At 47.2% G+C, this 26,698-nt stretch overlaps 1 protein-coding gene across 1 annotated transcript in view; it reads left to right on the top strand.

The window, feature by feature from the left end:
• HEPH (hephaestin) overlaps positions 1-26,698 on the top strand; it is a 48,316-nt gene that overhangs the window by 14,680 nt on the left and 6,938 nt on the right. Inside the window, exons 8-21 of the mRNA XM_075008084.1 lie at positions 396-564; positions 1,784-1,923; positions 3,385-3,516; positions 4,108-4,319; positions 7,417-7,567; positions 8,086-8,298; positions 9,669-9,882; positions 10,523-10,662; positions 13,374-13,505; positions 17,961-18,067; positions 20,359-20,584; positions 22,242-22,381; positions 22,951-23,113; positions 24,086-24,118. Of these exons, the coding sequence (XP_074864185.1) occupies positions 396-564; positions 1,784-1,923; positions 3,385-3,516; positions 4,108-4,319; positions 7,417-7,567; positions 8,086-8,298; positions 9,669-9,882; positions 10,523-10,662; positions 13,374-13,505; positions 17,961-18,067; positions 20,359-20,584; positions 22,242-22,381; positions 22,951-23,113; positions 24,086-24,118 (2,172 nt within the window). The remainder of the gene's footprint in view (positions 1-395; positions 565-1,783; positions 1,924-3,384; positions 3,517-4,107; positions 4,320-7,416; positions 7,568-8,085; positions 8,299-9,668; positions 9,883-10,522; positions 10,663-13,373; positions 13,506-17,960; positions 18,068-20,358; positions 20,585-22,241; positions 22,382-22,950; positions 23,114-24,085; positions 24,119-26,698) is intronic.

Raw genomic sequence — 26,698 nt, forward strand, 5'->3', positions numbered from 1 at the left:
TGTGCCTATCTTGTTCAGCACTGAATGTGACAGAACTGGAGCAGCTGGTGGTGCTGTAGCAGGCAGTATACATCAAAGTGCAGCACTGCGGTCTCTTCTAGACTGTACTTGTATGGTACCCATGGGCGTGGCTGAGGGCTCCTTTTCTACACCAACTGTCCTAATGCAGTGGCCTGTATTTACAGCAGGAACTTTTGCCTGCTGGAAAAGAAAACTTTCCTATATGGAGCAATTGCCTAAACACTCACTCCCAGCCAGGCACAATTTGAGACAACTGGGGTCAGAGATTTGAGTGTTTCCAATGCACTGTGGAAACAGGTCCCCTGTCCAACCTCCCTACTGATTGGCAGACAGGCGTTAAGTGTGCATTTCCTTTTCCCATGTGTCTTGGGCAGCTGGAATGAAGGCACTCTATGAAGTCAGACCATGTTTGCAGAAAACTCCAGAGTCCTCCCTGAATGGAAGAGTCCGAAGATACTACATAGCTGCAGAGGAAGTACAGTGGAATTATGGACCCTCAGGATTAGACCAGAGCACTGGGAAAAGTCTGAAGGAGCCAGGAAGGTAAGAGGGTTTTTGCAGGCAAGTCACTGTTCTGAATCCTGTAGCCATTGTCTGGAATATGAGCTGGACAGAAACACTCTCGGGGAAAGCTGGAAAGCCTTTTTCAGTGGAAGGATTTAACATGGGATTCACATAACATACTTTCCCAAAGATCTCAGATGTCTGAGCATTTTGAGGATTGAATGATGCATCACTTGCCTCTGTTCCACCTCCACTCACTGTACATGATAGTAAGAAGCCTGCAAGTTTGAGAAAAGAATGCAGCTACAAGTAAAAAAGCAAGTCCTGTGGCAGACACAGGGTGGCATAAATGGCCTATAGATTTGCAGTTGGCTTCCATCTAGCCTTGCTACATGAAATGTAGCAGCAAATGCAGAGGAATTGAAACACACAGCTGAAATAATACTTCGAATGTATAGGGATTTTTTTTTGGAGGGGGGGCAGGCAGATTTTTGGAACACTACAAATAGAAACTAATGAAATCTCACATCCACCTCTGGGAGGTGATAAATGCTCATTTTACATTAGGGGAAAACTTGAAATGCACAGAGGTTAAGCAACGTGCCCAACATGCTACAGTGACCCAACAGCAGAGTCACAGCTGGTACTCAAGAGCCCCAGGCTCCAGGATCTGTACACTAGACTATGCTGCTCCTCCTGCAGGGCAAATTTTGGAAAGGGGGAAGGGCCTGAAGAGAAGGAATTAGTTTCTTCTCATTTCATGTGCCTTTGTTTTAGAGTTAGGATTGCCACTATCCAAAGCACCCCAATTCTCATACCGTACTCCCAAGACCACCCGGGAAAGTAGTGCTGAAATAGTGTTGATTCAGTAGAGGGCAACTTTTCCCCAGATCAAACATTGCAGTTTTGTTTGCATACTCTGTTCTCTACATGCCCAGCCCAAACTGTCATACAGAATGGCTGTGTAACTGTTAAAACAGCAGCCAAGTTCCTTCATAGAGCGAGCTGCATTTCTGGGGGATGTGAGGTTATCCCTACCTAATCTGCATAACAGTTTGCAAAGGGGTTTGTCGCATTCCAGATGAAAAGTACTACCTAATGGCATTACTATACTTGATGCTGCTGGGTTTTCAAAATCAGAGATTCAGACTGGATTTGAAGGGCTGCTGAGCTGAGAGCTGCAGCTGTCTCTGCCCTGATGGAGACAGAAGAGTTTGTCTTTTTGTAAGACGACATTACATTTATTCTCTGTGTTTAGTTCCTCTGAGCAGTTCTTCAAGAACAGCCCCAGGCGGATCGGGGGAACTTACTGGAAGTCCAAGTATGTGGAATATACTGATGAAACTTTCCGGGTAGAAAAACAACGGTCAGAAGAAGAGACACATCTTGGGATACTTGGTAGGAACTTTCTGGCAACATAAACACTCTTACAGAACCTTCTGGACGGATGTATCAGCTCCAGAAATACTCATTAGCTGGCATTGTCCCATAGTTCCTAGAAGTAATGATTTCTATGGTGGGGGTGCTTCCTGCATGACATTTAGTTCAGCTGTTTAGAATAGGGAGACTTACGCTGGTGGAAGAGAAGTGGTATTTTTGAGGGTGGTAGTGTGCGGCGGTGGGGGAATGACCCAGAACTGTTCTACCACAGCAAACTTTAGAAGCTACTAGGAAGGGGCAAGGAATACATTACGCCCCTATCTCTGACTAAGCACAGCAAAGAGCTCATCTGATTGAGTTTCTAACTGATTTTCTGCTTCTGACTGCGACTTAAGGACACAATGCAAACTCCACTTTCTACAGGTTGAAACACTCCCTCTTTCTCTCTCTCATCTGGCAATAACTGTAATCCGGCATGATTTTAGTTAGCCGGATGACCACTCATCATGGGTGTGGTCAAGTTTCTCGTGGTCCCATAAAGTTTGTTTATGTCCTCCAGTCCTGGCTCTCAGTGTTCTGTGCTGTTATTTAGCTGTTATTTACCCCTAAGTGTCTTCTAAGAGCCCAGCAAGCAGTGGGAGCGTTGGCAATGTGGTAGATAATATCGACCTCCCATGGCAAATTCTCTCATTCAATACCAATCAGATCCCAAGGGTGCTGGACTAAAGAGGTTCAACATGTGCTTAGAAACTTCTAAGGGGTGGCTGGCAGCACTCTTTGCGGTCAGATAGTGGCGAGACAAAAGGAGTGGCACTAGTGAATGAATCGTGCACGGAGGGGCACAGCATTATTTCCTTTGAATAATTTTAGTACCACCTATAGTTTGAGTATTTGATGGCTGGGTAGTACTCTAGTGAGAGCCACAACTGGAATATGACAGATCAGAGTAGAGTAGATTAAATAAGACATTAACAGAATGATTAGTCTGGCTAGTTAGGGTTCGTTTTCATAGCGGCTGTTAGGGAGTGGTTCAAGAAGCCAAAGGGTCCGATCCCATTTTCTTCTCATCAGCAGAGCTTTGATTATTTATTTAAAAGTAGGATCAGGGAGTTGTGAATAGGGACAAAACATAAATCGGAAGGGGGAATTCTCAGTGCATCAGCTAGGGAGTAGAAGGTGACTCTCCCTCCCATTTAATCGCAGCCTTTAAGGCCCGGAGTAATCTTTTCAGTGAATTCTCTCAAATGTCAAGATATTTTACTTTTAAACGGTTCCCCCCCTCAAGCCCAAAAGTCTGTCTCCTTAAAAAGCTTGCAGTTCTACTCATCCTGGAGAAAACCAGACAGCTGGCAGTTCTACTATCTTGTTATCTGTTTACTGCCATTAACTCTGGATAGAAAATGGCTAGTGATACCCTGCTTTGTCCAATTATCTAGGACAACACTCCATTATACACTCTCTCTCTCTCTGTTTGTGCAGGACCAGTGATAAAAGCTGAAGTAGGAGACACCATCTGGGTGACATTTGCAAACAAAGGCTCTTGGCCCTTCAGTATTCAACCTCATGGTGTGCTTTACGGAAAGGAGTGGGAAGGAACACTGTATCACGATGGTTTGTTATTCCCAGCCCACCCCCTCTATCTAAACAGAGGCAGTGACAAACCCTGTGGTGTGGTTCCACAGGCTGCAGCAAACCCCCTTCCAGAACTCACGAGTTGAGCTAAGGGAGACCATGAGAAGTAGGGATGGTGGTACAGCAGGGGATGCACTTCCATTTGCTCTGTCGATCAACCACAGCCAAGGCGGCACTTTGGAGGACAGATGAAATCATGGGCTGACCATTTCTGGCCACTAAAAACCTTATGATGCTTGTTTCAAGAGCAGAGTTATAGATCACTGGGCACACTGTATTTTGGGTAATTACATTCCACCTACGAAAATTCTTCTGAGGGTTTAATTGGCTATATGTATTTCCTGCCATCCAGCTGTGTCATGACACCTATGAGAAATGTGCACACATGTATGTCCGATAATATGTACATTTCTCACTACTGCATTTCTGAGTTACATAATGGCGGCCTCATTCTACACCGGAGGTGGCTGCCCTTTGCCCAATAGCAGATGTCTCTGTAAAGTGCTGCAGGGCTTGCAGAAGGGGTTGTATACACTACATGAATATATATCAGCATCTCATGTTTTGAAGGTCTGTCATGGAATGGGGCTTCAGTGGAGCCTCTCCATAACTTCACATACCACTGGACTGTACCACAGCATGTTGGACCCACAGCCAATGACCCTCCTTGCCTTGCCTGGATGTACTCCTCTGCAGTAAATCCCAATCAAGACACCAATTCTGGCTTAGTGGGACCTCTGGTGATCTGCAGACCTGGGACTCTGAACACCAACAACAAGCAGGTACAGGGAGCAGACTTAGCTCTCCCACCACAGGGTTTCTGGATTTATGTCTTGTGGTAAAGAAGTAAATGGAGAAAGGAGAACCCAGTAACTGGAACATAATTTAAAATACACGGGTGGGAAGAGGCACACACACAGATAAGAATAAAAACGTCAACGCAGAACATAGGTGCTGCCTCAGCCATGCCAATTTCATGCCTCAAAAGCTGTGTCTACACGTGCACGCTACTTCGAAGTAGGGGCACTAACTTCGAAATAGCGCCCGTCGCGGCTACACGCGTCGGGCACTATTTCGAAGTTAACTTCGACGTTAGGCGGCGAGACGTCGAAGTCGCTAACCCCATGAGGGGATCGGAATAGCGTCCTACTTCGACGTTCAACGTCGAAGTAGGGACCGTGTAGACGATCCGCGTCCCGCAACGTCGAAATTGCCGGGTCCTCCATGGCGGCCATCAGCTGGGGGGTTGAGAGATGCTCTCTCTCCAGCCCCTGCGGGGCTCTATGGTCACCGTGGGCAGCAGCCCTTAGCCCAGGGCTTCTGGCTGCTGCTGCGGCAGCTGGGGATCCATGCTGCAGGCACAGGGTCTGCAACCAGTTGTCGGCTCTGTGGATCTTGTGTTGTTTAGTGCAACTGTGTCTGGGAGGGGCCCTTTAAGGGAGCGGCTTGCTGTTGAGTCCGCCCTGTGACCCTGTCTGCAGCTGTGCCTGGCACCCTTATTTCAATGTGTGCTACTTTGGCGTGTAGACGTACCCTCGCAGCGCCTATTTCGATGTGGTGCCGCGCAACGTCGAAGTTGAACATCGACGTTGCCAGCCCTGGAGGACGTGTAGACGTTATTCATCGAAATAGCCTATTTCGATGTTGCTACATCGAAATAAGGTATTTCGATGTTGGCTTCACGTGTAGACGTAGCCAAAGAGTCTTAAGGGAGATGCCCAAGACATTATGTTTCAGAGCTCTTCGACTACTCATTGGCTAAGTTAGTCTTGAGGCTTAATTTAAGGGAAAGGGAAAAACCCTTCACATGTAGTGGGATTTTGTCAAAATCTTGAACCAGATTTACCCTGGCTGTGACAGATATGGGATTACTTGGGGGTAGATTTGTCCCACAATTTATACGGCAAACCACCCTATTTTTGAAAATTCTTTTTACTAATGAGAGGTGTGTGGAAAAATGCACCACAAAGCTGAAAAAACTGATGATATTTTCATTTTAATGCCAAATTGTCCTGTTTTTAGCAAAAGGTTTGTGTGCTTTTTACTTAAAGATTGAACATTTTGAGAGGCAAATGGAACTACTTTAAACTCAGCCCGTTTTGCAGTGAACTCAGATGAAGGGGTGATTTTACAATAAAGGCACATAAAATGGATGGTGTTCTGTAGGCTTTTGCCACGTGGAGGGAGATAAGTGAAATGTTAGTGCTGACTAACACTTTCCCTTGGAATTTAATGAAGGAATGTTTATCACTTTTGCACAGGTGTTGCCAAGGTAGCACAATAAGCACACCAAGAAACAGGAAGCACTCATACCATTGAAGTAACAGGTCCACTCGTGAACAAACAGGGGGCAGCAGAAGACAAAACTAGCTGCTCGATTGTGAATATAATTGTAACCTGGACTGGGAAGCGGCTAGTAACTCTGCAAGGCAGGCTGGTTTAAAAGCCTCCTTGAGGGTCTTGCTTTCTGGATCAGAATGATTTTGCCTAAACTGGATGGAGCTCAGAAGGTCATGGGACATTAGGTTTTGATTTCTGAGAAAGGTTAAACTGTGTATAACTTGGCAAGTGGTGGGAAGAATATCATGATAAATGATTTACAGGTATCTGAGGGTGTAAATAAATCCTGGGGTGAGGTAATGAAGAATAAGGGGAGGATATGGAGCAAATGGGAATTGTGACTAAATACCAGGAAAGTTCTCCTAACAGGGAAACATAACAGTATGTGGAGTAATTTCCTCAAGGGAAGCTGTGAAAGTTCCATTGCTTCTGTCAGTTCAAACTAGACTCTATGAAGTTTTCATGGCTTAAGGGTAGGAAGTCATAGAATGACAGAATCATAGCATTCTAGGGTTGGAAGGGACCTCAGGAGGTCATCTAGTCCAGCCTCCTGCCTAAAGCAGGATCAACCCCAACGAAATCATCCCAGTCGTGACTACGTCAAGCCAGGACTTAAAAACCTCTAGCGATGGAGATTCTACCATCTCTCTCAGTAACACATTCCAGTGCTTCACCACCCTCCTGGTGAAACAGTTTTTCCTAATATCCAACCTAACCTCTCCTTCTGTAACTTCAGACCATTGCTCCTTGTACTGCCATCTGTCACCACTGAGAACAGTCTCTTTCCATCCTCTTTAGAGTCCCCTTTCAGGAAGTTGAAGGCTGCTATCAAACTGCCCCTCAATCTTCTCTTCTGCAAACTAAATAAGCCCAAATATCTCAGCCTCCCCTCATAGGTCATGTGCTCCAGCCCCTTAATTATTTTTGTTGCCCTCTGCTGAACCCTCTCCAACGTGTCCACATCCTTTTTATACTGGGGGCCCCAGAACTGGACACAGTACTCTAGAAGTGGCCTCACCAGTGCCGAGTAGAGGAGAATAATAACTTCTCTAGATCTGCTGGAAATGCTTCTCCTAATGCACCTCACTATGCCTGAATTTTGATCTTGTATTAGTGAGGAGTGGGGTGGGCCCAGCTCCATACTCTGCATAGTGGCAGGTGTTCTGATTCTGGCCCTATTGGAAACTAGTGGGGAGTGTCCAGCACCTGAACCCATGGATTGTAGAGGAAGCAGAGAATGGCTTTTCAGTCTGGGCCAAATTCTGATTCCTTTACTCATATTGAGAAGCCCCCTTCAGCACACAGCCCCCCAAGTGCTGCTCTGGGACCACTTGTAAAGTAAGTGCCTTTTAGCATGAGTGAAGAGATCAGAATTTGACCATCTATGAGGGGAAAGTGACCAACTTAAGAAGCAAAAAAAAAAAAAAAAAAATCCCAAAAATTTCCATCATGCAAAGCATCCTGTATTTGCCTTTAACTATTAACGTGTGATCTGCACGCATTAAGAATGAATGACCATTATTCTGATTGTCATTACAGAAAGGGATCAACAAGGAATTTTACCTCCTGTTCAGTGTATTTGATGAGAACCTCAGCTGGTATTTATCTGCAAATATAAAATACTACTTGAGGATGGAAGAAGATTTTTTGAAACAGGATGAAGACTTCAAGGCATCCAATAGAATGCACGGTACAGCCATGTGCTCTCTCTTATATAAGCAGTGAGAAAACATCTATGAGCTCGGGGTCCAGAACTAGGAGGCCTGGGTACATCTTTAACTTAAACTTGGTACGAAAAACTATGGAATAGCTAACCACTGCCATGGCATCAAAGGGTCCCAGTGACAGGTGCCCTGGACACATGATGGGGAGGGAAGGGGAGGAAGAAATAGATGGAGAGAGAGAGAGAGAGAGAGATCAAGTGAACTTGGGAATTAAATTTCTAATTTGCATCAAAAGATACCACTTTTGATAATTATATACACAGAAATGTCTTGGAGGATGAGTCATGGGACAGGAGACACTGCTGTGCCCAAAAGCATGATTCAAGCGCATATGGGAGTGGAGGGAGGGAACTGCTGTAGGTTGTAATGAGGCATACAGAACAATAGGCAATCCCCATAGGTTGCCTTGCATGGGAGGTATGTGTACAGAGATGACTTTCTGGCTAGTGCGTAATGGTGTGGTTTTAATTCTTTTCTGTTGCAGCAATTAATGGGCTTATGTTCTATAACTTGCCCAAGCTGGAAGTATGCAAAGGGGACATTGTGTCCTGGCATTTTCTGGGTCTGGGAACTGAGACAGATGTGCATGGAGCCGTGTTCCAGGGAAACACCGTTCAGATGAATGGAATGAGGAGAGATGCAACCAATCTATTCCCTCACACATTTGCTACCGCTCTTATGCAGCCTGATCATGAAGGTAGAAGCCTGCACAACTGATGGGTGTCGGAGAAGTTCTCTCAAATGTTAACGTGTTTTCTCAGGCTGATTTGTCTAGAAATGATGTCACAGTTACAGGATGAATTGCACTTTAGACCTCTTTCACTTCCTCTTAAGTGCACCCTTCAAGGGACAGCCCTGGCTTCCTGCACCTCACTCAGGAGGTCCTGACATCCATCCTAACAGTCAGAGATCTTTAGGCTGTAGCACTCATTTTAGCAACAGTTTCAGAGAGGAAGCTCTGTTAGTCTGTATCTTCACAAAACAAAGCAAGCAGACCTGTAGCACCTTAAAGACTAACAATTTAGTTGGGTCTCACCCCTGAAAGCTCATTACCTAATAAATAAAATTGTTAGTCTTTAAGGTGCTACAGCACAGCTTGCTTTGTTTTCTCAACAGTGTTATCTGCACCCACTGGTTTTGACACCAGTAGGTCCTTTCAAGTGGGCAGCCTGTGACAGAATAGATTTGCAGTGACACAGAAACATCTTCAGAACAAAGTGCTGATTTGCCAAAGGGAACACTGCATTTCGGAAAAAAAAGAATTAAACAAGGTCGTATATGCATCCCATCATACCGAAGGTTAGCATCTCTAGTCATTGTTCAAGTAGGTCCTGTTTATTCCAGACCCCACTCTCTGAATCTCAGGGTTTGTTTTCATCCATGGAGACCTTCTCACTGTGTCAATCCTTCCTTCCCCTCCCTTTCTGCAGGCTGAATCCTTTACCTGGCTGGTGTCTTTTGATCTCTCTCTTTTCATGCTTGGCAAACAGCGGTGTAATATTGCAAGCACCAAGCAGGTAGCTATTTTACAGCCAATAACTTGGTTGATGTGCAAGTAACTTGGTTGATGTGTAAGGCTAGAGCCACATTGCCACAGAAGATCAACCCGCTCAGGGTCAATCTTCTGGGGTTTCGTTTCGCACTTTTTGGGGTCAAAATCAACCTGGGAACTCCTCGTGAGCGATGAGGAATAAGGAAGTTTGATGGAAGAAACGATCCTATCAGCCTTCCTCTGTGCAGACAGACATTGAAACTAATCGTTGATAAATTGATTTTAGCTATGTAATTGGTGTAGCTCAAATAGTGTATTGGCGGTTGCCTTCTAAGTCTAGCATAGACATAGCCTGAGCGCTTGCTGGGATGCTCCTTATCTAGGCCATTATTTTGCCTTCCTAATTGGTTCCTCTTGAGCTCACCCCACAGCGAGAAACACATGAATAGTCACAGTGGTATGTATACACCATATTCATAAGAAATAATATAGCTATTTCCCAGTTCTTCTCACATGGGAAGCCAATGATTTGCTTGGATCTTTAGAACTAATCTTTTTGTTTGTGCTGCCCCTAGGCACTTTTGAGATATACTGTCAGACTAGCAACCATTATCAGTCTGGGATGAAGGAACACTACTCTGTAACAAAGTGTGGCAAAGGGGCACCTGCTCCTAACCCCCGGTATGAGAACGTGCGGACATACTACATCATGGCACAAGAAGTGGAGTGGGACTACTCACCAGATCGCAGCTGGGAGCTGGAATACCACAAGAGCTCTAAGCAAGACAGGTAAAAATGGAAACTTGGAGAAGCCGGTGTAAAACCCATGAATGAATCCCATTAAGACAAGGGAAGTGGCTTTACCCTGGAGAGAGGCAAACCTCTGCTGATTGGCTGGACGCTGGCTGCCTTGGTACAGGACACAGACCTCGTGGGGAGTTCAGGGGCAAATTATCCCCTTTAATCTAAAAGTTGGCAGTGTTTTTCCTCCCTCTGCATGTAGCTCCTTTCATATCTGTATGTGAGATGGAAATTCAGTGTCTGTGGACCATTTTTAGTACTAGCCTCCCACTGGTGCCAACAGAAGTGGTGGGTTTTTGATGCCAATAGCTGTCTATTGCCAAGTAGACTGAGCTCCCCCTAACTCACATCACATATGCCAGCAAATAGCTGTCCCTCATAAGAGAGTGAGGTAACTTTGACCACTGTCGTCCAGAGACAGATTCCAGTGGTGGTTTGGAAGTGTGACTCTGTATCCTCCTATCAACTCCCAGAGCCATTCCGCTCCCCCCAGCTGGCACCATAGGAAACTGGGGACTCCTTGGAGCAAAACCTGTGCAGTTAATGGACTCTTTGCCTGGAGAGAAGTGCTGTTTCTTCAGAGCAAATAGAGCCGTGTTAATGTAACCCAGCACTTTGTATTTGTCAGCTACGGCAACCGGTTTCTGAGCAGTGAGAATGGACGCCTGGGGTCCAAGTACAAGAAGGCCGTTTATAGGGAATACACTGATGGGACATTCAGAACACCCAAGAACAGGAACAGCGATGAGGAGCATTTAGGAATATTGGGTAAGCAAGTATTTGAATGGTGCATCTTACACTCAGAAGCTGTGTCCACACTACAAAAATAACTTGGAAGTTGCTTACTTTGAAGTACAACTTCAAAGCAGAGCATCGACAAACACCCTACTTCGAAGTTAAACTTCGAAGCAGGGCACTACTCCATTCCCGGGAATGGAGCGAGGAATTCGAAGTTGGGCTCCCTGCTTCGAAGATAACTTTGAAGGGAAAATGTGTGTAGACTTTCTGCTGGCTACTTCAATGTAGTGCTTAACTTCAAAGTTATCAGAGAGGTAGCCCTGTTAGTCTGTAGCTTGGAGAACAACAAGAAGTCCTGTGGTACCTTATAGACTAACAGCTATTTAGGAGCATACGCTTTCGTGGGCAAAGACCCGCTTCATCAGATGCATGATTAGGGGTGGGGGTTTCAAAGAGGTAGTTAAAGAGTCCCAGAAAAAGGGAGGGCCAGAGCTGACAAGGTCTATTCAGCAAGGTGGAAATGGCCCATTATCAACAGTAGGTATCAAAAGAGGAAAAAACAAGTCATATCAGACAGGGGAATATAAGCCTTTGTCAGAGTCTAATGGGGACTAACTTCAAAGTTAGTTCCTAGTGTAGACACACCCCAACAGAGCTAAGGAGGGTCCTAAGAATGAACCAAGGAAATAGGATTTGGGAGAACCAACTTTGACTCCCAGCTCTGTCTCTGCCAGGCTGTGTAACAGTGGACAAGTCAGTTCTCATGTCTCCCCCTCAACTGTACAATGGGGCTAAGCCCTACTTTCACAAAGCACTTGGAGATCTAGGAAAGGAAATCTCCTTTGTAAAGAAACCCCTCTGTGTGGCACCATTACAGAAAGAACTGGGCACTCGGAAGCAGAAGAGCACTCTGTGGGTTCTCATGAGAATCTAAGGAGGCAACAGCTCCATATTTTCACCCTGGGCTATTTCAGTACAATGCAAGCAAGGTGAGGCAGCACATCCAGGCTACGTCTACACGTGCACCCAACTTCGAAATAGCTTATTTCGATGTTGCGACATCGAAATAGGCTATTTCGATGAATAACGTCTACACGTCCTCCAGGGCTGGCAATGTCGATGTTCAACTTCGACGTTGCTCAGCCCAACATCGAAATAGGCACAGCGAGGGAACGTCTACACGGCAAAGTAGCACACATCGAAATAAGGGAGCCAGGCACAGCTGCAGACAGGGTCACGGGGCGGACTCAACAGCAAGCCGCTCCCTTAAAGGGCCCCTCCCAGACACACTTTCATTAAACAGTGCAAGATACACAGAGCCAACAACTAGTTGCAGACCCTGTATATGCAGCACGGACCCCCAGCTGCAGCAGCAGCAGCCAGAAGCCCTGGGCTAAGGGCTGCTGCCCACGGTGACCACAGAGCCCCGCAAGGGCTGGAGAGAGAGTATCTCTCAACCCCCCAGCTGATGGCCGCCATGGAGGACCCCGCTATTTCGATGTTGCGGGACGCGGATCGTCTACACGTCCCTACTTCGATGTTGAACGTCGAAGTAGGGCGCTATTCCCATCCGCTCATGGGGTTAGCGACTTCGACGTCTCGCCGCCTAACGTCGATTTCAACTTCGAAATAGCGCCCAACACGTGTAGACGTGACGGGCGCTATTTCGAAGTTACTGCCGCTACTTCGAAGTAGCGTGCACGTGTAGACGCAGCCCCAAAGAGCAGGATATGGCCATGAGCAGTCACGGTTTCAGGCCATTTTGCACTGTCAGGTCTGGTTATACCAGATGGTTGGGCATTGCAGCTGGATGATATTGATTATAGATCACCTGCATTATGGTAGCACCCAAAGATCAGGAGTGGGTCCCATTGTTCTGGCTACTGCTCGTAACAAGACACATTGACTGCCCTGAAGAATTCATTAATCGTTCTCAGGAACAGCTTGAATGCAGTGTGGCAGGGCTCCTGTGTTGCCTTCTGGGTCCTGCATTTCCTTGTGGCTTTTCTTGCATGCCTGAGAGTCTCACAGTGACTCTTCCACTGCCTCAGGTTTTTCCAGAGGCTAGGGTCTCTGCTTATCAAGCCACACTCATAGGCAGGTCACTAGAGTGGGGAAAGACCCCTCAAATGGCCCTGGTGACCTATCCTTCTGCTGGGGCAGCTCTCCAGGGGAAGGGTGGGTGGATCTCAGGCCCACTCACTACCCTAAGCTCCTGCTCAGGGACCCAAAATATCAGCAGTTGATTGGGGCTTTTCCTTTGCATTAATCACATCAGCTTTTCCCTGGGCCACTTCTCCTGGGTACCTGGCTGAGTCCCCCCTTACCTCCAAATCTCAGTTCTCCACCCTCACTTCCTGGTCCGTTCTTCTTCACCTTCCTCCTCCTTTACCTGAGGAGATCCCTTTAAAGGTGAGCCTGCCCACTTTAATTGGCTGCAGGTGTCTAATAAGCCTGCTGCTGCAGCAGGCCTGATGTTAAGGAACCTCAAGTGCTTTTTTATGTGGGGAACAGAAATCCATTCATCCAGCTCTGGGTGTATTTGCCTTCTATCAGGCTCTGACAGCCCACTGCCTTTGGTTTGCCACAGTGGGTTTAACTTTGGGGGGTAGGTGGATGGAGACAGTGATGATGAAGTTGCCTCTCACCTCCACATTAAAGTGATATAAATAAATAACAGGAATATCCTCTTTCGGCCATTGAAGGGAGATGCACTCACAGTATTATCTTCCTATCTCCAGGTCCTTTTATCTGGGCAGAAGTTGGAGATGTCCTCAACATTGTGTTTAAGAACAACGCTACACACTCCTACTCCATTCACGCACATGGGGTACTAGAAAGAGACAATGGACAGGTAGAAACTGCAAAGCCTGGTGAGTCAATGGTCATCTATTAGTTGCATGGACCAACTTCTGTACATGGGCAATGATGATCCAACCCTTTAAAAAGACCCACTTAGGAGGACAGAAGTTATTCTAGTGTTTGTCTTAATGTGATGTGTAACAGGAGCAGAACAGAAACCAGCCTTTCATTTTCATTGTCTTTTTATTGTTCACCTAATGTGCTGGCTTGATGGCCCTGGAGAGTAACATCCTCTCTTTATCCTGCCTACAGGCAGCGCAACCCCTCCTCCAACCCTCAGTGCGCTCCTATCCTGGACGGTTTACCTCTAGAAATGAGAGTGACTGTGACAGGGTGCTGAGAGATGGAGCTTGAGCCGGCACTGGCCAGTATTAGCATCAGTTCAACTCCTCCACATAAAGCTCAAATGGACTGGATTATTAAGCCCCGTCAGGACTAGAAAGCTAATTAGGTCACCAACAGGCAAGCAAGGGATGTTTCTCTGCCTGGGAGGCATCATTGGAAGGTCTTCAGGATCATTCTTTGCCATTGCAGAATTCCCTCCATCTGCCAAATCCCTTATACCATCTATTCACATGGATGTAGGGAAATCTGAGGCAGGCCCCCCAGCTGTACCTGGGCAGCATGCTACGCTGCCCTTCCCCCTAGTCCACACACATGGATTGCTCTGAGGCCCTCTTGCTTGAAAACACCACCAGGGAGTTCACAGTGTTTTAATCCCTCACTCAGTACATAGCAACAGAGAGAAAGCCGTGCTAGTGTATATACTATCAAAGCACAAAAGCAGCCAAGTAACACTTTAAAGACTAACAAAATAGTTTATTAGGTGAGCTTTTGTGGGACAGACCCACTTCTTCAGACCATAGCCAGACCAGAACAGACTCAATATTTCAGGCACAGAGAACCAAAAACAGGAATCAAGGTGGACAAATCAGAAAAAAAAATTATCAAGGTGAGCAAATCAGAGAGTAGAGGGCAGAAGGGAGGACTGGGAGTCAAGAATTAGATGAAGCCAAGTATGCAAACAAGCCCCTATAGTGTCCCAGAAAATTCCCATCCTGGTTCAAACCACGTGTTAATGTGTCGAATTGGAATATAAAAGCGAGTTCAGCAGCCAGTGTCTCCAGTCTTTGAACCACTCAACCTTCTAATGGCTTCTTCAGAGCTGGGGAGAGGGAGGAGGCTCTGAGACAGCTCTTTCTCTCCCTCTTTCCAGCTCAGTGACAGCCTTCCTGAGCTCTTTCTGAACCACTTATCTGGTCATGGGCTAATTAGCTTCTGAGCCCCAGAGCGGCCAAACTACCTCAGGCACATCGTTGACCAGTCTGACCTTTACCTGGGAAGCTGATTGGTGCTAATAATGGTCTAATGGGATGGCACTCCCCTCCCACAAGTGCTCCCATCCAGCCGTGTTGGTGTATGATGGCATTCACTCAGTTTTCTGTCTTTTTAGCTACTCAGCCCTCCGGCTGAGTCACACATCAGGGCTGTGTCTACATGTGCACACTACTTCGAAGTAGCGGCACTAACTTCGAAATAGCACCCGTCGCGGCTACACGCGTCGGGCGCTAATTCGAAGTTAACTTCAACGTTAGGCGGCGAGACGTTGAAGTCGCTAACCTCATGAGGGGATCGGAATAGCGCCCTACTTCGACGTTCAACGTCGAAGTAGGGACCGTGTAGACAATCCGCGTCCCGCAACGTCGAAATTGTGGGGTCCTCCATGGCAGCCATCAGCTGGGGGGTTGAGAGATGCTGTCTCTCCAGCCCGTGCGGGGCTCTATGGTCACCGTGGGCAGCAGCCTTTAGCCCAGGGCTTCTGGCTGCTGCTGCTGCAGCGGGGGATTCATGCTGCATGCACAGGGTCTGCAACTCGTTGTCGGCTCTGTGTATCTTGTGCTGTTTAGTGCAAGTGTGTCTGGGAGGGGCCCTTTAAGGGAGCGGCTGGCTGTTGAGTCCGCCCTGTGACCCTGTCTGCAGCTGTGCCTGGCACCCTTATTTCGATGTGTGCTACTGTGGCGTGTAGACGTTCTCTCACAGCGCCTATTTCGATGTGGTGCTGCGCAACGTCGATGTTGAACATCGACGTTGCCAGCCCTGGAGGACGTGTAGACGTTATTCATCGAAATAGCCTATTTCGATGTCGCCACATCGAAATAGGCTACTTCGATGTAGGCTTCACGTGTAGACGTAGCCCAGGTGTCGTCAAATGCCCTCCAGGTTAGACACTTAACAGGGCCTGTCATGGTGCCCACTCTGTGACCTCTCTGTTTGTTTCCCCACTCAGAGACTGTGTGTTTCCAGGACTTCCTCTCCTGGAGACAGGTTCTGGCCTAACCCCAACTCAGGGCCTTACTTCTGTTCACCCATTCTCAGTTCGCTCCCCATTCTGCTCAATTGGTGTTTCAAGGGCCTCCTCTCCTGGAGACTGTACCTGAGTTCTCTCATGACTCTTTTCAGTCCCAGCCCTCTGGCTGGGTTACTAGCCTGCCATCCCCACCACCCTGATACTCAGAAAGGGGAGTACTGGGAAGAGTTGAGAGGAGGCTGGTCCCACCCTCAACTCTAGACTTCAGCCCAGGGACCCTGAACATAGCAGCTACATGCAAAGTCCAATTTTACAGCTGGTGCTTCTCTGGGCCACTTCCCCATGGGCTGGCCTTGTCCTCACCCTTACCTCATACCCTAGTACAGTCTGCTAATATATATTGACAGTCCTCAGCCTATCACCAAACCCCCACATGGAGCTCTCCACAGTGCTGTCCCTCCCTCCAGCAACCAGTCACCCCTCGTCTTCAATCCTGGAGGACTTCCACCACACTGAGCTGGCTCTAATATTGCAGCTCTTCTTATAGGGCCTTCCTGGCAACCGATTGGCTGTCTCCTGTGGCTGACATTCTAGCCTCCCTTGGAGGAATCCTCTGTGGCCACTGGGATGGGGTGTGGCAAGGCTGCAAGCCCCCAACAGGGGCCTTCAGTACTTAATCCACCCTATCACAAGTGCGTTGGCTCTCTGTCTCTCAGCATTCTGCCACATGGATGTTTAGTGTCCCTAGCCCAGTTAGTGTGATGCCATGCTGATGCTTCCAATGAGAGGACCAGCTTGTGACATTTCAGTCTGCTCATGTTTTTTTCTATGATGTGAACAGCTAGGAAGAGCTGAGACCACCAGATCATTTCCCTGCACATCCCTCACTCAAGGAAACAATTTTGGTCACTTACCAATGTGAGCTTAACTGGAGCAGGGATCTCATAGGCTCTGTATCCAAACTGTGCAGTCACTAGAAGCCACCCAGGCTGTCCGTCAGCTTCTATTTAAAAAAACAAACAAAAAAAAACCCCCAAAAAACAGTATATAACCTAAAAATATAAAATCTCACTTAACTATTTAATCAGTTAAACTTTCAGTTTAAGCAGTTAACCAACTAAATGGAATGTAGGGGCCTTCCACCATGGACAGGAGCTGCTCCAGTCAGGCTGGAGTGCCCCTCGCCTGCAGCACTCCTGGGGCCATCACAGACCAGGGCTGCTTCAACCGAGCTGCAGCTCCCCTGTCCACAGCGCTCCCAGGGCCGCCGAGTAGGAGGGCTGCTCTGGCTGTGCTGGGGTGCTCCTGCACCTGTGGTGGGCCCAGCAGGGCTGGAGCAGCCACCGGCCTCTGGTGGTTCGGGGGTTGCTCCAGCACCCACCAGTTAGCTGTAATCAGAAAGCCGTGTCTGTTTAGGATGAGGCTTACTGGTTAACTGGTTAGCCATTAGCATCCCTAGTGTAACACAGAATTAAAAGTTAAACCTGAATGAGAGTGGCAGGCACCCTTGTGAATATACTGTAAAGCTTCCAAAGGTCTCCCAGGAAGTGAGCCAGAATTTCCCTGGAGAGCACCTGAGTGATTGCAGGTAGAAGGGAGGTGATTTGCAGCAAGTTGGAGCCCAGACCCTGCCCACTCCCCATCACACCACCTCCTTTGTTTGCATGAGGAGGCAACAGACTCTTGTTCACATCATCATCATCATCATCATCAATAACTGTGGGCTCAGTGCCCATTGGTGTCTGATGCCTCTCATGATTTCCTTCCATCTTTCCCTATCCAGTGCAGAGTGGCTTAGTTTCTGTAGACTAGCTCCGCACCAATCTACTACATCATCTATTCATTCTCTGTCGGGTCTGCCTCTCCTGTTTGAACCATCCATTATGCCGAATATCAGGGTCTTGATTTTTCGTTCGTCGTTCATTCTGCAAATGTGTCCAAATAGTTGTAGCTTCCATTTTATAAACTTCTGCAGGAGGTTCTCTCCCAGGAAAAAAAACCTGCAGTGTCCAACGAGACTCCCATAATGTCACTCTTCAGGTCAGGTTCCATCTTCTTGTTCTACATCTGTGCAGCACAAGAGAGTCCTGTCCCATAGCTAGTTGCTTGTCTAGTGTAAACAACAACTACTACCACTACCACCACTTTTGTCTCTCAGGTGACATTGTAACTTACCGCTGGGACATTCCTGAAAGATCCGGTCCAGGACCAAATGATTCCGTCTGTATTTTGTGGGTTTACTACTCCATGGTGGACCCTGTAAAGGTAAAAGCTGGTTGGAATCTTAGAATCCAATAATATAAAGATGAAATAGCTCCAGAGACTGATTAGATAGTCTGCCAGAAAATAATCTGCAGTTGTTCCCCAGAGGATATATTTTAGAGCTTGGTCCAGTTTATAATGCATTGGCCTGTGGAATGGAACTTTCACCATTTCCTTTCAGGAAACAATTCAATAATCAGACAAAAAAAAAAAGCAAGCAGTCCTGGAGCACCTTAAAGACTACTGCTTGGCTTTGTTTTGGTTTTGTGTGTGTCTGTGTGTGTGTGTGTGTGTGAAGCTACAGACTAATATGGCTACCCCTCTGAGACTGTTTACCATGTAATAGTTGGATAGTGCTCATCACTGGGAAGTTTATCCATGACATTAAGCCTAAATTTTCCCATTCTTAATACTATCTCATAAAATTATTCCTCCCTCTCTTTGGCATTAACACCCTTCAGATATTTAAACACAGTGCTATCATATTCCTCCTTCCCCCTCTCCATACACATTTAGTTATGATTTTGCCTATCTACACAGCTCAGAGCTAAATTTGGAAAGTCAGGAATCATTCAGAAGTAGGCATTCTCGAAAATTCAGAGAGCTGTGAACATTTATACCACTTTTCATTATGTGGATTTATTTACCAAGGAAAAGGCAAAAACCCTACATTTCAAATAATTTTAACTGAGACTCCTACCAAGAGAGTGATTCATTTAGCCACAGTGACCATTTGTGTTTTATCCCCAAACCTGGGTATTTGGGCAGTCTGTGCAATAGATGGAAAATACTGTATTATTTCACCAATATTGTCTCTGTTGATTTGCATACTTTAAAGCAGGGGTGGGCAATAATTTTTGATGGGCGGCCACTCCAAGACTGTGGTGAGTGGTCAAGGGCTGCACTTTTCCATGGAGGGCTGTGGGGTCTGGGATGGAGGCTGGGTGCAGAAAGGAACTCAGGGTAAATGACCGGGGTGTAGGAGAGGGTGAAGGAGGGAGTTGTGACCTGGGGCAGGGTATTGCAGTGCAGGGTGCAGGAGGGGCACAGGTGTAGAAGAGGATTTGGACCTGGGGGAGGGGTGTAGGAGCGGGTGCAAGGTCTGAGTAGACATTATGACCTGCAGCAGGGGAGAGGAGGATGCAAAGGGTTTGGTGGTGACCTAGGGAAGGAGATTTTGGTGCAGGGTCCGGGAGGCAGTATGGGTGCAGGAGAGGGGATATTGGTGCAGGAGAGGCTTCTGTCCTGGGGTGGGGGTGTAGGAGAGGGTGCAAAGACTGGGAGGATTGCAGTGCCAGAGGCAGGCTGTGGCTTGGAGGCACTCACCAAAGCAGCTCCCAGCCAGCAGCACTCTCTGGCAGGCTGCCCTGTATGCCAGCAGCCCCAGAGCACTGGCTGTTCCATGTAGCTCTCTGTGCTGGGGAGGGAGGGCTTTGTACATTGTTCCCTCCTCCAGCAAAATCTCTCAGCTCCCAACAGGAGCTGAGATTCTGCTGGTGAGCAGGGTCAGCACACAATACTCTATCTGCTCTGCAGCACAGAGAGCCCCAGGAAGCAGCCAGCTGCTTTGAACTGCGCTACTCCCTGCCACAGGGGCAGGCTGTGGGCCAGATTAAAAGCTTGGTGGGCCGAATCCAGCCCACAGGTCATATCTTGCCCATTCCTGCCCTAAAGCACCTATCCTGGGCTCTGTCTGGAAGTCCAAGAAGCCCTCCTCCCAATCCCCTGCATCTTCTGTGCAGGGCTCAGCTGCAGCTTCACTTTTGCTAGGGCACCTGCCCCTCCCAAGACCAATAACAGGGCAGGGAGGAAATAAGGCCATTCTGTGCTGCTGTATACTCACCACCCAGAGCCTCTGCACCCCCATGCTACTTGCCCTAGGTCATAACTCCGTCTCAGACCCTGCACCTGCTCCCAGGCCAGAATCCTCTCCTGCACCCATATTTTACTTTGTAAAGCAATGGAGCAGATGCATGTGTTGCGTAAGGGGTGGCTTAATGTCCCCAAGTACTGTATGTGGGAGAGTTGCAGTTCCACATTGCACCCAAGGCACAGCAGTAATTAACTGCTGACATCTGGCCCTGCACTTGTTGTTTCTGTGAGCTATTTCCAACAGGGTGTATTTCGCAGAGGAAAGGTTGATTATTCAGTAATGGCCCATGTGTTTTATGGAGAGTACTGCAGGGAGCAGGAGGTTAGGGTGCTAACGGTAGTGGAGCTGTGTGCAGGAGTGAGGGAAGGAAAATCCCCATTTCTAAACCACTCACCTCAGACTTTCTTCTCCTTCCTATTAGGATATGTACAGTGGCCTGATTGGCCCCCTCAAGGTCTGCCGTAAAGAGGCACTGGGCTCTGATGGCAGGAGGAAGGGCATCAACAGGGAGTTTGCTCTCCTCTTCCTGGTTTTTGATGAAAATCAGTCCTGGTACCTGGAGGAAAATGTGGAAACTTACACACAGGGGAATCAGAGCCAAACCAACCTGCAGGAGGAAGGATTTGTGGAAAGCAACAAAATGCATGGTGCGTGGCCTGCACATCACGTATTTTACTGAGCCCTGTTCTAAGATGTCCATGCCATTTGCTGAACTCTAACAGACAAAGGTGCAGTGATACAGAAAGTCAGTCCTCAATGTGCATCTCCTGTTGGTCCCACTGCCAGAATTAGAAAGCCAGCCAGGAGCCATTTGCTTTAGATTTTTATGTGGTATTTAGATCACCAATTGTGGATGGTACATCGAGCATCGGCTGATGGATGCATAGTGCACAAAGGCCTGATTCTCGCTGAGTGATTCCTTTGGCTTTAGTCGTGCTCAGTGTCTCACAGAATCAGGTCCTTTGATGCTTTTATTATGGTGGCATTTATAAGACTCAGTCACAGTTGTATCTAGGTGAAAACTAATCATTGCTATTGTCCAAGCAAAAGAGACCAAATAGAAAAGTTCAATGACAGAAGTTCCTGGGCTCGGACCATGTCTTTCTTCAGCAAATAACCTCTCTCCTCACCCTTAGGAGAGAATTCCCTGTGTGCCGCCTTGCTTTATTTTTCTGCTCTTTTGTTGTTTTGGATCCTTATTTCATTTGCAGAAAAGGGGCACATCTCCTTGTCGCAATCATTGTGAAATAAAACCCCGCTGGGTAGCAATTTACAAATGACCAGCACCTAAGACTCATGTACAATGGCACAGATTGCAGGATTTGCCTGTTGACGGGGACCTGTAATGTTTTTGTAACCACCCACAGGTGGACTTGAACCAGGGACTTCTAGAGGAGTCTCTGCAGTTTGAGCTAAAAGGAAGCTTGATCCCCATTAAGGCTGTAGAGGAGACTCATTCTTGCTCTGTAAAAGTGGGCTAAGTGTCACTGCATGGGATAGGGAACCACTTCCAGTAGCTGTGTGGGTGACACTTCCATCGCTCCATGAGCGCATGGGCAGCAGATTTTAAAAATATGCAATTGCCGTTAGGCTGCAAAGACCATATTTACACGTCCTGATCGTCAAAAGCCCCCAGCTGATATTGCTGTTTCAGTTCTTGGAGATGGAATGTTCTTCAGTCGTAAAAACAAAAGACAAGGCAGGAGGACTCTAAGATTTAGCCAACCTAAGCTGTTGATATAGACCTGGCCTACACCAGGGAACACAGCTGACCCCCGATATGCAGTTCTAGCTACACCATTGGTGTAGCTACAATCAGAATCGTATCAGGATTGACTTTGTTGCCTGGCAGTTCAGGGCTCTTCGGGCTCACGCCAATGTCCTTTTCTCCATGCAATAGCGATAGTGTGGAGTACCAGGCTTGACGGCCGAGCCAGGAGAGACTGATTCTGCCATGTCTTCACAGACACAGCAAAATTAATGTCTGGAAGATTGATCATGGCATGTTGAACCCCCCGTAAGTACAGACATACCCTAAGTATCCTCTTGGGACAAATCACTTGACCTTCTTGTGCCTCAGTCGACCCAGCTGAAAAGCAGGTGCAGTGGCTGAAAAAATGTCAGCAATCGTGCTGCATGGGAATCTCGCAACAGAAGAGACAAGTTGCTGATTTACTTGGGCCTAGTGGAGCTTTAAAAGGTTTAACCTGCTTTGAGGGAAACTGGTTTTGGACTGACATAGTGTAAGGTGCTTATCACCCACTTAACAGGCACTTCGGCTTACTCCAAATATCTACTTCACAGCCATTAATGGGAAGCTCTACGCGAACTTACCTGGGCTGATCATGCACCAAGGAGAGTGGGTGAATTGGTACCTGCTTGGAATGGGCCAGGAAACTGATGTGCACACAGTTCATTTTCATGCCGAGACTGTCATATACAGGGTGAGACTCCTGCTGACTGCCCTGGGGAAGGCTGGGGCTGGGATACCATTACAGTCATTTGACCCCCTCACTAACTTCAGGCAGTTGGATGTGTTTACAGCACTGCTATGTAACTGGCAAGAAGAGATGATTTTACAAGCCCGAGCAGACCCTGGGGATGCCAGGGTTGTGTTGAACGACCTATCAAGAACAGCCATTAGCAGTTTACACTCCTTTTCCAGTTAGGACCCTGGGGTTGCTCTTTGTAACCTTTTGTTAGAACTGTAGCCTCACCAAGGTGTCCAGGCAGAGGGATCGTGCACCAGTGTTTCCTGAAAGCCGAGCACTTGGGCAGCCTCCAGGAGAAATGCATGTGCCACCCAGCTAACTAGCAGAGCACCCACAGCAGGAAGCATGTGTTTCTATTGGTTCTGCACATGCCTTAGTGCACTTAAAAATTTATTTAGCTCCAGATGGAAAAATTAGAGGGAACATGGTCCTGTAACCCCGAACTTTGGTACTCTAGACCAGAGTGCTGTAAAGACATATGAACCATTGCATACTAACCTCCCCCCCTCCCCTTTTGACAGAATGGCAGGAGTTACAGGGCAGACACTGTGGATCTGTTTCCTGGGACCTTTGAAATGGTGGAGATGGTGGTTGGGAACCCTGGGACATGGTTGCTTCATTGCCACGTGTCAGATCATATTCATGCTGGCATGGAAGCACTCTACAGCGTCTTACCCAGACCAGGTAAGGAGAGAACAGCAGCCGTCTCCATGCACTCAACTTCCTAAATAACTTAAGTGTACTTCCAGATACTGATACAGCTTAATACTTATCATGCTTCAAAGTGCTCTACACACATTACTCAACTCAAGATGCTCCTCGTTAAGACCATACAAACAGTATTTGGGGTTAATAAGCACTTTGGATACAAAGTTTACATGACCCTGGATGTTATGATGTTTATATTGTTTATCCTTGAAGCATTGCTCAGTGATCCGCCAGCTCCTATTATTAATAATTAATACCTCACAGATGCACACCAGAAGGGTTCTGATCTAGTCACAAAATATTAGCACCTATTTTGTGGTGAACAGTGTTTAGAGGCATCTTTTCATTTCCTTGCTTTCCATGGGAAGGGTGGTGTATCCATTGTAGTCTCAGTAGCCATATTTGGCTCACCCTCGGGCCTGAAATTAACTGAAACTTGAGAATGCAACAGTGCCCTCCTGGTTGGAAAGGAGATCAGCAGACAGAAAGAGAGAAAATCTAGTGCTGAAAAAATACTCATTTTTTGCCACTGTTGGAAGGTAGAACACTGGGTCAGATGGACCATTGGTCTGACCCCGTCTGGCTGTTTTTATATTCTTACCATTAATATTTATTCTTGCCAAGTTCTTGTTCTAATTATCCAGCTGGCAGTGAAGCTGGTTAGCTGGTTTCAACTTTCTTCCACTAGCCTTTGTGCTGTAGGGCTCACCTCTTACCATATGTGCCTGGCATTCTACAGGCTCATACACCAGAGTGTATAAAGTTATCTCTTCACAAGCACCTAACTGACTTAAGCATCTAACTCTTGCTGAAAGTCATTGGGATTCAGTCCCTGGTTGATTCTGAAGATTGTATCTAAGATAGAGAGCCAGACCATAAAACCTACACTGATTGCTTTCTTCCTGCGCATCATACCAACTTCTCACGAAATTTTTCATTCTCTTTCAGAGCCAGTGCCTATGCTCTTCGAGCCAACAGGAGGTAGGATTTGCACTATACTGCTGAAAAAAAGCCCCATACATGTGTGTAGGGGATGTGCTGGTTGAACTTACCCTACAAACGGAAGATTTGGCTCAGATTGTGGCTGGCTGTGTGAGGGGAGGAGGAGGAGGACAAGAGACTGCATCTCACCCTATACCCATGGCCTTTGAGCTGGGTGGGGTCGGGGGGTATCCAAATCGCAGTCCCTGTGTTCCCCAAGAATCAGTGGGGAGTGCTGTGTTAGTGTCAGGTGTGACCATAAGCACTGTGAATAGTGGGGGAGCAATCTGCTGCTTGTGTGTACATCATAGGCAGAACTGCCCCTCCTCATATCCTCTCCCGCATCAGAATGTCTGTGCTTCATTAAGACGCAATCTATATACCAAAGTGGATTGATCTTTAGATCTGCTCCGTTGACAAAACGCTGCCCCCCACACTCCAAGCATCTACACAGCTTTTTTGTCAACAGTTTATGTTGACAAAACACATTTTGTGTGTAGATGCTCACCGAGTTTTGTCAACAAAACCCCAGTTTTGTCTGCAAAACTCTGGAGTGTGGATGTAGCCATGGAGATTTTTGATTTACCTGAATCATCTGGCTTGGAGTGTCAGAGTTTGTCAGAATTCATCTCTTGTGCTTTGTGTGGTTTTGGTTCATAATAGCGCAAAATGTATCTTCCGTAGGCAGTTAATAGATTGAATTGCCTTTCACTTCAGCTCCTCTTCTTGCCTACTCTGTCCTGTGGTTTCTCAGGCCTGTGTGCCATAGGCACATTATAACTCCTCCAGCTGGAAGTTACTTTTTGCAGCTCTCACATTGAATGAGATGGTCTTGCACTAGGAAGGTGTGAATTATCTTGGCTGTGCCCAGTGCTTGAAATGACAAAGGAGAAGAAAGAAAAAAATATCACAGGTGCTTTAGCATCTCTTCATTTTTGCTTTGTACGTTCTATGCATCAGGACTACTAACAAGGTGGCTTCTTCAGAGCCTCACTGTATGTGCTCCTCCCCCACTAATAAACCCTCTTAGCCTTATAGAATCACAGATTGATCATAGGGTTGGAAAAGGCCAGAAGGTACAGTCATGATCATGTCATCTGACCTCCTGCACATCACGGCTACGTCTACACGTGCACCCAACTTCGAAATAGCTTATTTCGATGTTGCGACATCGAAATAGGCTATTTCGATGAATAACGTCTACACGTCCTCCAGGGCTGGCAACGTCGATGTTCAACTTCGACGTTGCTCAGCCCAACATCGAAATAGGCACAGCGAGGGAACGTCTACACGGCAAAGTAGCACACATCGAAATAAGGGAGCCAGGCACAGCTGCAGACAGGGTCACGGGGCGGACTCAACAGCAAGTCGCTCCCTTAAAGGGCCCCTCCCAGACACACTTTCATTAAACAGTGCAAGATACACAGAGCCAACAACTAGTTGCAGACCCTGTATATGCAGCACGGACCCCCAGCTGCAGCAGCAGCAGCCAGAAGCCCTGGGCTAAGGGCTGCTGCCCACGGTGACCACAGAGCCCCGCAAGGGCTGGAGAGAGAGTATCTCTCAACCCCCCAGCTGATGGCCGCCATGGAGGACCCCGCTATTTCGATGTTGCGGGACGCGGATCGTCTACACGTCCCTACTTCGATGTTGAACGTCGAAGTAGGGCGCTATTCCCATCCCCTCATGGGGTTAGCGACTTCGACGTCTCGCCGCCTAACGTCGATTTCAACTTCGAAATAGCGCCCAACACGTGTAGACGTGACGGGCGCTATTTCGAAGTTACTGCCGCTACTTCGAAGTAGCGTGCACGTGTAGACGCAGCCCACAGGTCACAAAACTTTGCCCACTCACTCCTGTGACCTGACTTAAACCTTGGTACACCAAGTGGAGCACAGGTCCTCTGAAAGTCTTCTCCATGTCACTCTGTCTCAAGACAAAACTTCTAGCTGGCTCCAGGAGTACCCCAACTGTTGTCCTTCAGTCTTAGTAGATCTTCCCCACATTGTCTGAGGTCATCCTCTTTTGCATTTTCCTTGCAGGTTCCATGTGAGAGCTTGATGGATTATGCTGGATGATAGTTTTCTGAGAGTGTGCCCTAGCCATCCCCACTTTCTTCTCTTGATTTGAATGTCCAGTGGTTCTTGTCCTGCTCTGTTCCAAAGTTTCTTGTTTGTCACTAAGTCTTGCCATTTGATGTGAAGGATGTACCTCAGGCATCTGTTTATGAATACGAATGAATGAACCCACTCCTGTAATAGACCTATAGTCTCTGTCTGAGTTACTGAAGTCTTGCAGTCCTGACCTGAAGACTTCAAGTTACGGAGAATCTACTAAGAGGGGTAGCCATGTTACTTTGTAGCTTCAAATAACAAGTAGTACAGAAACGAAGGGCACCTTATAGACTAACAGAAAAGTTTTGAGCACGAGCTTTCGTGAGCACAGACTCATGCTCAAAACTTTTCTGTTAGTCTATAAAGTGCCACAGGACCCTTCATTGCTGTTACAGATCCAGACTAACACGGCTACCCCTCCGATACTTGACACCATGAAAGTAGTACAGAGGCACCTTAGAAACTA

This window comes from Carettochelys insculpta, chromosome 13 (genome assembly GCF_033958435.1).
Source record: "Carettochelys insculpta isolate YL-2023 chromosome 13, ASM3395843v1, whole genome shotgun sequence".
In the NCBI taxonomy this organism is placed as follows: Eukaryota; Metazoa; Chordata; order Testudines; family Carettochelyidae; genus Carettochelys; species Carettochelys insculpta.